Here is a 10,306-nt window from a genome sequence, read left to right as displayed (position 1 = left end):
TGGGTTAAGGCGACGTTGGTACTTAATGGTTGGTGTGCAATCTTTCTTAAGTTGAATATTTTGAGTGCAAATACCTAGAGAAATACCAATAATATCGGCAATAGTCTAATCTATAGCTCTTTTATATCTCCTAAGCACAGAGATAAGTGCCTCAACCTGATGGTATCCTAAATCTGCTGTAATAATCATAGGTAAAATGTTTCTACTACCTACAAACACATACCGTAGATGTCCTGGCAACTCCTTCAACTCCAACACTGGTGGGTTTTCTATAGATGGCTTAGCCAGTGGTGTTAGCTGATTTTTGAGTTCTAAATCTAGCTTTTAGGTAGCATATGAGTATGATCCCATTACTGTCAGGGCACAAACTATCTTTTCTTATTCTTTAATGCTTTCGCTATCTAAGTTTATGATCCCATTACTATTAGGGCACAAACTATCTTTTCTTATTCTTTAATGCATTCGCTATCTAAGTTTATCAAAACCACAGCCAGAGTTTCAACAACAATTTTTTCCTCTATCGGCACCTCTCGCTCATCCTCATAATAAAAATCAACAATGGAGAATACACTCATTTCTTTGTGTTGCTTCATAGAATGGCATACATTAAACCGAACTACCTCATCATTAAGTTTGAAAAGTATATTATCATCTCGTAAATTAATAAGCTTACTCCCAATTATGAGGAAAGGTCTGCCCAAGATTATGGGTACCTTGAAGTCCACCTCGTAATCTAGAATAACAAAATATGTAGGAAATATAAAGCTGGCTACCTTTACTATAACATCATACAATATCCCCACTGGCCTCTTCACTGACCTGTCTACCATCACTAGTTGCATATTAGTGGGTGTAGGACCCCCCAAACCTAATATCATATAAACAAAAAGTGGCATCGGGTTAATTCTTGCTCTGAGATCACATAAGGCCTTAGCAAAATCAAGTGACCTAATAGTATAAGGGATCATGAACGCTGCCAGATCTACTTTCTTTTGTACCATGGATCTTGTTAAAATGGCATCATAATGGTGAAGAATATCCACTGATTTGTAGCTAACTATTCTCTTCTCCATCACAAGGTCCTTCATAAACTTATCGTATTTGGGCATCTTCTCTAATGCCTTTACCAAAGGTACATTCACCGTCAGCTGCTTCAGCATTGCCATAAATTTGTTGAACTTTTTTTCAATCTATGGGGGAAGGGCAACGATGTTCTTGGAAGAGTAGTAACCACTGCTTCCTTGTCTTTTCTCTTTCTTTTTCTAACTCATCAACCTATTTATGGTTAGATGGACTCTTATTACCATCTATCTTCTCGGACACCACTGGACAATTTTTATTATCTTTTGTTTCTTATTCAATCACATTATTAATAACAACTTTGCCCACGGAAGGACCCAATAATACTTTACCACTCTAAGTGGTAACTGCCACATAAGAACCATTACTCTGAGGATTTTGCACCATATAACTCAGCAATGTACTACTCTTTCTCTGATTAAATGCCACTGAGAGTTTTCTCATTTGCTGCTGTAAATATTTGACAGAAGTTGAATGTGAATTAACTAGCTGACTTAATGAGGATAAGTCACTCTTCATCATTGTTACACCTGAATTGGTTGATTCAAAACCTTTTAAAAGCTTCTCCATCATTTCCTCCATATATATCTTTGTCCAAAATGTACATATAGTCCACTCATGTCATTCTTATTCTTCAAACTCCCTAGGTCCCTATCTTTGTAACCAGCTTTATTGTAATAGTTCTAACCTTGGTTCCCTTGGCTATTTCCTTGGAAACCCCCTTGATTATTTAGATTGCTGGCCTTCTTAGAATTAGAATCAGCTCTACTTTGTGACCTAACATCTTTTACGTTCTCAGTCTTCCTAGATAACAGATGTTTAGTAAGCAGATCCATTTGGGTTTTCATGTATGCCTTATCTCGGTCACGTTTATCCTTCTTCCGATGTTGCTCCATAGATATACCACTAAACATTATAGGGATTGCTACTACAAAATTCCTAGTATGCCAAGCTCTACTTGTCTTAGTCAACCACAACAACATATCTCCAGCCTCAGTGAAATTAAGCTTTATGAATGGTCCTTCTGCAGCATTGTCCACGGTTGTTTTAGTGATGGAATTTAAAGCTCTATAGAAAGTCTTCATCAAATTATCATTGTTCATCTTGTGCTTGGGGCACTATGTCAATTTTTTTTGAATCACATCCAAGTTTCATGTAGTGCCTCATTTGGTAATTATCTAAAGTTGCTAATCTCATCCCTCAGCTGTAACATCCTAGAGGGAGAAAAGAACCTTTTTAGGAAAAATCCTTTCAATTGCCTTTAGTTTATTGTAGAATCAGGGGCCAACAAATTTAACCACATTGTTGCCTCCCTAGACAAAGACAATGGGAATAACCAAAGATGAATTGTATTATGTCCAACACCAAGGTTGTCAAAGGATTTGCAAATGTTGATGAAATTCACCAAGTGCATATTTGGGTAATCTCTTGGAAGTCATCCAAACAACCTCTTGAGATTAAGTAGTTATATCATGGTACTTATTATGTTGAACTTCACCCCTGGTGCCAATAGTGGTGGAATAATGTAACATCCCGCATTTCGCGCTGGAATAAAAATAGTCAATTCTATTCATAGATAATCCAAAAGTGATAAATCCTATGCAAATTTTGTCTGTTAATCAATTATGGAGTGTGTGAAACTATTTAAGCATGAATTGAGATCATAGAGGTACCCTAACTAAAGGACGAGTTGAAAGCTTTCCTATCATTCGAGTTTAAGTGAGCGTCAAAACTTGGGTTAATTTAATCGACCATAACTCTTTGTATATAATGAATTAGAGGGCCTACTATATATTAAATGAAAGCTCTCTGAATTATTTTTCCAACGATTCCAATTTTTCCTAAATATGATACCCAAGAAAAACATTGTGGCTATTTTAGTGATGGAGATGGTAATATCATGCAATAAGTGTACGACGCACACCCTATCACACGCACCAAAATTTTAGGTTTTGTTTCCATATTTTTAAGGGATAAATGGGTATCTTCCATCCCTTATCCAGCTATAACATGGGATTAAACTCCCAAAACACCAAAATATGATTCTTTTCTCTCAAATTCATCAGGAACTAACCCTAGGGTTTCAAACTAAAAAATCAAATATCTCAAGATTTAACCATGGGTTTTCCTTAATTCTTCAAGATTCGGAATCCCCATTGCAAGGTCTACAAGAGGCACCCATCAATCGTACGTATAGCATTCCAAAAGCTAGTGTTCATTCAAAAGCTTATAATGTAATGTATGTGGGGTTTTTCTAAAATCTCATGGGTATGGACATCTTGATTTTAAGAAAGGGTTTTACAGATTTATGAATATATTAAAGCTTTAAAAGCATTGATGGTATTATTTTGGCCTTTAGGCTTTTCTCCAAATTGATTTAAAATTATATATATATTGTAAGCATGTGTTTTAAGGTTGATGACTGAATTGAGAGCATGATTCATGAAAAATCTCTCTCTTATGATGATTTTCATTTACTTATGATATACTATGAATTCGTTTGAAATCATTTGAAAAGCATGTTATGAAATGTGTTGAATAATGCTATATTTGTATTATGATTTTGATTTCAAAAGAGAGGGGGTTGTTTATGTTGATGAATGTTGAACATAATTATATAATGAGAAGGGTTTCATGGTTAGTTAAAGATTACATGACCACCATTTGTTTATTGAAAGAATGGAAATTTTACATAGTTTTGACTTAAGTTTAGGAACATGAATTCCCTTTGTTAAATTGCATGTTTGGGTGGTCTGAACTATGTTTTAATGAATGAATCATGCATGATGCATTATGGCTCAGAAATAGAACTTGCAAGTCTTGGTGTGACGACACCAATCAAGATAATTCCAAGGTAATTCAGAACAGAATAGAATGCATGTTTGTAGTCAGATTTTTCAGATGTTGATACTAGAATAATGCATGATTCATAATAGGATAAAATTGTGCATAAAGATATCTTAGGTGGTTCACTAAATAAGGCATGAGTTCAGACAACTCATTGCCCAAAATCGTAATTTTTTGATCTGGGTATATTATTATACGCTGGCCTAGTGCCCTGTGGCGTATCAGACTCAGACACTCCAACCCTTGCGGCACATTTGGGTTGGGGGCTTCCCCACCGAGTCAGTGGTGGATTCCATATAGCCCGTTAAATATCAAATTTGTAGGGGAGTGCCACCTAACTCTGAAGTAATACAAAGATCAGAAAATGCTTTTGACAGAAAGGTTTTTTTATCTTTTTTCAAGAATGCCCATGTGTTTTGAAAATTATATTTTCATGATGTTTATGACTAGCTCTCAACTATTTTATTTATATAAAAGATATTTTGGATTGCTCTACGTACCAGTACATCTGTATTGACCCCTATACCTCTAGGTTCTGAGGTACAATCTAGGGGTCCTAATAAGCAGTAGATTTCATTAGACGGGAGTGAAGAGTACTAGTTGGTGAGTCTTCTATATTTCAGAAGGCGTAGTTTCTTTCAGATAGTTATTATTTATTATATTTTTGGTCTACTGTGGACCTTGTCCCAGTTTTCAGACAGTTGTTATTTGATCATGTAGTAGAGATTTCACAACGGTTTTCAGACAATCTTTAGTTGATATTGGATTTTATTCCTCATTGTTAAACTAAATTTAGATTATAACCATGTTTTTGTAGCATATTTTATTTCCGTATTTCCTTTTTATATATGAATGGTGTATATGATTACAAGTTAGAAGGGCTCTCGAGCCTTCATAGTTTGGGATGTCCGTCACGGCCAGGGCCCTAGTTCCGATCATGAAAAATAATAGCTTTAGTTGAACTAGCCTTATCTAAGTCTTTGTTATCTTCCTAATCTGGTGAAAACTTTATAGAAGGTTGTCGGTTTGCTCTTCCTCTAGCTGCCCGATTTCTATTCACTGGCACAGCTACGTTCTCAACACACCTCCTATTTATTGTATTGATCAAATCAACATCCCCTAAACTTTTTTCATTAGGATTAGGCATACGGGCTGGTTGACAATCATTCAGTTGATTAACTTGTGCTCTAGCCAAGGCAGCTAGTCTCTAATCTTATTATTGCTCTTTCATTCTGTCGATTAGATATCGTTCAGGATTGAAGGGTAATAATGGTTCACTTGAACTTCTGGTGCATGGCATAAACAACATTGAGCCTGTAATAAACTAAAAACAACAAATAAAAGTAAAATTTAGGAAACTTGATCAAAGGTCAATTAACAATCATAAACTTAATTGATAACTATTTTCTCCGACAACGGTGCAAAAATTTGATACGCCTAAATTACAACTCTCCTTAGAAAGTGTTAGCGGTCGCTGTCAAATATATAACCTAACTAGGTTGGGGTCGAATACCACAGGTAATACTGTGCAAACTAAATGCTATAGTTGTTAACAAACTGTTGATCGAAGGTTTTGGATAAAGGAGTTTTTTAACTAAGTAACAGTCTCCAAACATTTTAGTCAAATAGTGTTCCAACTAGTGATTTTTATTGCAAGTGTTAATTCAATGAGATTATACAAACTAGAGTTATGTTCACCAAGATGTTAAAGCAGTCGGGGTTGTGTGTTACCTTAAATTTCCAATTTATAACTTTAATTGTAAGAGTTGTTGAATTCTAAAGTTTACCTATTTGCTTCTCAACCTAAATATATAGTTTACCCTTTAATTCTTATGAACTTAAATAATATGGTGGTTTATTCAACTAGTATCTCATGTGGGTTAATTTTTACTAAGGCATCAACCCATAACCCAAAGGTTAAAGTCTTTACATTTCATTTAAACCTCTTCTTTTCCCAACCTATAATTTTCTAATCAAACAAATGATGTTCTTGGGCTTGCTCTTCAAGTTTGCAATCAAGAAAGGTCATACAATCTCAATTATGTATAGAAATTAAGTGTTTTCAGAACCCCAATCAGCTATTCACTTCAAGGCTCCCATAACCCTAGTTATGGGAGCTTAGCCACACATCTCAATAGAAGAAGAAGAAGTCATTATGTTCTTTATAAACAAATTTTTTAAATTACTTACAAAAGTTACCTAAATTGTTCTTGAATCTTCAGTGAAAAACAGTAGCTTGAATCTTCAGTGAAAAATGAATAAAATAGCTAGATCCGCAGTAGTAGCTTGAATCTTAGAGAATAATATGTTACAATAGGTTTTCCAGGATTGAAATATGATAAAAGATACCTAAATAAAATCTAAAATGGGTATTTATATGTTCCTAGGTACTGGGGATTTAAAATTTGAACTTATTAAAGTCACATCGAAGTTAATGGTCATGTTGACGGTCCATCGATATCCTGACGGTCCATAACATAAACCATCGCTGATGGTCCCAAGCTGCTACTTTCTGCTTAAGGGGTGATAGTCATGTTGATGGGCCATTACTGGCCTGATGGTCCATTGCGTGGACCATCGCTTGATCACTTGAGATTCCATTCATTGTTTCAACTTGACGGCCAAGTTGATGGTTTATCAAAGGTCCGATGGTCCATCACTTGGACTATCACAGTAGTCATCCACTTGGTCTATTTTGTTCAACCTTGACGGTCACTCTGGTGGTCCATCACTTGGCTGACAGCCCGCCAATTTGATCGTCAGAGACCTTTTTTTGCTAAATTTTCAAGTTTCTTCTTCATCTAAATCCTTGACCTAAAAACACTAAAATCCAATATCAAATATCGCAATAGTTGCTTGAAAACATACAATTATCCCTTGAAAAATATGTAAATATTTTGTCAAAAGATAGAACATCAGTAGTTCAGACATTTCCCATCTCTACCCTTATTTCCCCACGTTATATAACCCCTGGTGGGCCCTTATAACACTTTGAGTTATAGAAACACTTCAAAATACTCTCTCAATCTCACTCTTGAAGATTAGAGGCTGGGGTTTCTACAAATGTCCTTCAAAGGGCTCAGGAGTCAAGTTTCTCTTCAGAATGTTCTTGTACGAGGAATGTACTCTTCCATCATTGTTAGTTCCCACTAAACATTTATTATGAATTATATATGGTGGATTTGTACACTTTTGTTAAGGGTTTTGGTACATATTGTTGGATATTGGTTTAAACTATGTTTTCATATGTTTTTGGTGATTGTTTGCATATATGGTTATTTGTTAGTTATGGTCTAACAAATGGGTCATGGGTAAACCTAAATTTTATGGAATATACTTTCTTTTTTTGTCTTGGTAAAGGTATTCCGTTAACATGTTAAACCCTAAATGGTTTAACGTCATGGTATGGTTTTGTAATGGAACCCTAAATAGGTTTGGATGGTTTTACACTAGTTTCTTTCTCTGTAATTGAATTACTTGTCTTAGAAGAGTAATGGTTTTCTTGTGTTTGTTGAGTTCTTAGGTAGGGTTACTTGAGTTGATATTGGTTAAAGTTAATCAATATTGAGGAGAGATCTTGATAGAGTTGTCAATGAGAGTTTGTAATAGAGTTGTTCCATACTAGTGAAGCGTAGAGTTAGGTACCAAATGGAGTCTGTAATCATGAGTTTTATTATAATTTATTCTTGAGTGCTTTTGAGGGAAAGTAGTGGTTTTTCCTCCCTTGATCAAAGAGGTTTCCATGATAAATCTCTCTGTTCTTTAATTTCCTTAAAGGTGTTGTTTCCTTGCTGCTTTACTATTTTATTAAATGCGGCTGACTTTAAGGGACCTGGTCCCTTATATGGTGGTGCACTCCCCATATTTCATCAATTTTTATCAGAGCTAGGACACTCTAAAAGGTTCATATCTCGAGTGATTTATTGATCATGGCAGCTCCATCTAATCTGGAAGAAGGTAAATCTACCACTAGACCATCCCACTTTAATGGGCAGTAGTATAGCTGGTGGAAAACTAGGATGTCACTTTATTAAGGCTGAGGACAGTAAGCTAAAAGATATTATACTTAGTGGTCCTTATGTTCCTATTAGAGAGGTCAATGAAGGAGACATAACAAGGATGGTTGTCAAAACCATGAGAGAGTTTGATGATGAAGATCAAAAGAAAGTTTAGAAGAATTACAAGGCAAAGAAATTGATTGTCTGTGGCATATGACATGATGAATATAACAGAATTTTTGCTTGTGAAAAAGCTAAGGAAATCTATGATTTCTTTAGGATTTCTAATGAAGGAACAACTGATGTGTATGATTCAAAAGTTGATATGCTAAATACTCAGTATGAAACCCTTACCATGAAAGAAGGAGAAACGATCCTAGAGATGCATACTAGATTCACTTCAATCACCAATGAGTTACACTGCATAGGAGAAGTTATTCTTTTGTATAAATAGGTGAGAAAAATTTGGGAGTTATTCCTAAATCTTGGTAAAGCAAAGCAAATGCTATCACTAAGGCAAGAAACTTGAAAACTCTCACAATAGATTGACTTATTGGTAATCTGAAAACTGGTGAACTCAAAAAGAAACAAGGGCAAGAGAAAAACGAAGCAAAAAGTGAAAAATCTCTGGCATTAAAGTCTTCAAAGTCTAATTCAAGTGAGGATGACACTGATATTACCTATTTGTCAAAAAGGATTGTTAGAGCTATGAAGAAAAGTGGTCAGTTTTAAGGAAAAGGAAATTGCAGCAAAAAAAGGAGGCATTGTTGACGTTTGTCACAAATGTGGAAGTCTTACAAAAAATAGGTTATCAATAATATCTTAATATAGAAGGTAACAAAGGAATAACTAGGTAACAGGTCCATATAAAATCAAGAAGAAAGGCTACAACGGATTATGGAGTGAAGCAGGCCCTTGCAGTTTGGGAGACTCCTCTAGTGAATTTGATAAAGTGGAGAAGTTTAAAGATGTGTCTATGCTAGCTGTGGAAGATAGTGAAGTCATCAATGATTCCTTATTTTCTATTATGGAGAAATGAGGTAACTTTCTATAACATTAAGGAAAACTTAGATAACTACTGTGCTAGGAAGATTAAAACACTTGCAAATGTGTTGATTAATTCTATGTGTAACTTGGTTGTTGAGAGAAATGTCTTCGAAGATAAAGTATAAAATCACTATCTTGATTTAATTTCCTTAAATCTCTAAATATCTAAAATGGAGGAACAACTTACAAAGTTGAAATTTGAAAATCTAAGTTTAATGAATAAACTGAAAAAAGTGGATGATTTTTGTGGTAATATGAAGAAAGAAGCCTCAAGGTTTCAAATTCATATTGAAGTAAAGTTGAGGGATTCTCAAAAGAATATTGTGACTACACTCCATAAGAATGAAAAATTAGAAAGGGACCTGGTCCGTATAAGAGAAGAACTTACCAAATCACTAAAATAGACCACATCCTCTCAAATTCTTTCTAATTTAACTGGTAAGGGTGTCAATCATCGTAAAGGCCTTAGATATCATTATAAAACTCAATCACTTGGGTCTCAAGAGAAAGTTGTTCATGGTATTAGAAATAGGGTCCACAAACCTCTATGTACTCATTGTGGAAGAGATGTATACTTGAAGTAAAACTTCCAATATTTGCTTCGATCAAGAATAAGCAGTGATAAATACATATAGCAGGAGAATTATTATCCTAAGGGTTCTATGCCATTGAAAAATATGAAGAAGAACCAATACCTAAATGGGCCAAGAAATATTTGATCACACCTTTGTATTTCTTTTTGTAACTCAAACTCAAATGTGTTCCCAAATCTAACAAATGACTAAGTTTGTTCATAGGACAAAGGGAATGCAATCATAGCTGGTTCATCAATAGTGAATGTTCAACGAATATAATTTAGAGCACTTTATGCTTTCTCTCTCTCAATACACTTCAAGGTGGAGGTTTCTCTTTTTGGAATGGTAAAAAAGGCTATATCCATGGTGTCGAAAAGACTGGAAAATCACTTGATCAAGAAATAAAAGATGTGTATTATGTGAATACCCTTAAGTACTGTCTTCCAAATATTTCTCAAATCTGTGACAAAGGTAATGAGTGAAGTTCTCATCAGATGGATGTGTTGTGTCAAGCTTAAAGTCTGGAAGAGTTATTTTTTTAGCCAAAAGATTAAAAAATTTATATGTGTCTTTTTTAGAGTTTGTAGCTAATGGGGAATTAACTAGCTTAAGTTTTCAAAGCAAAGATGCTTATCTATAGCATAGAAGGATAGGACATGTAAGTTCCTCTTTGCTAAACAAGTTGATTTCAAAGGACCTGGTCCTTGGCATGCCATAGATAAATTTTCCAAACAACAAGGTTTTGTAATTCTTGTGTTA

General features: G+C 34.7%; 1 protein-coding gene across 1 annotated transcript; it reads right to left on the bottom strand.

The window, feature by feature from the left end:
* Window positions 1-446: 446 nt before the first annotated feature.
* On the bottom strand, window positions 447-1,166 carry LOC124898533. Its single transcript, XM_047412169.1, has one exon. It carries the CDS (start codon window positions 1,164-1,166, stop codon window positions 447-449), a length of 720 nt encoding a protein of 239 aa, XP_047268125.1.
* Window positions 1,167-10,306: the final 9,140 nt, after the last annotated feature.

This window comes from Capsicum annuum, chromosome 5 (assembly GCF_002878395.1).
Source record: "Capsicum annuum cultivar UCD-10X-F1 chromosome 5, UCD10Xv1.1, whole genome shotgun sequence".
Classification (NCBI taxonomy): Eukaryota; Viridiplantae; Streptophyta; class Magnoliopsida; order Solanales; family Solanaceae; genus Capsicum; species Capsicum annuum.
Note: the sequence above shows the minus strand (reverse complement) of the source record. Positions and strands in the feature narration are given on the sequence as shown.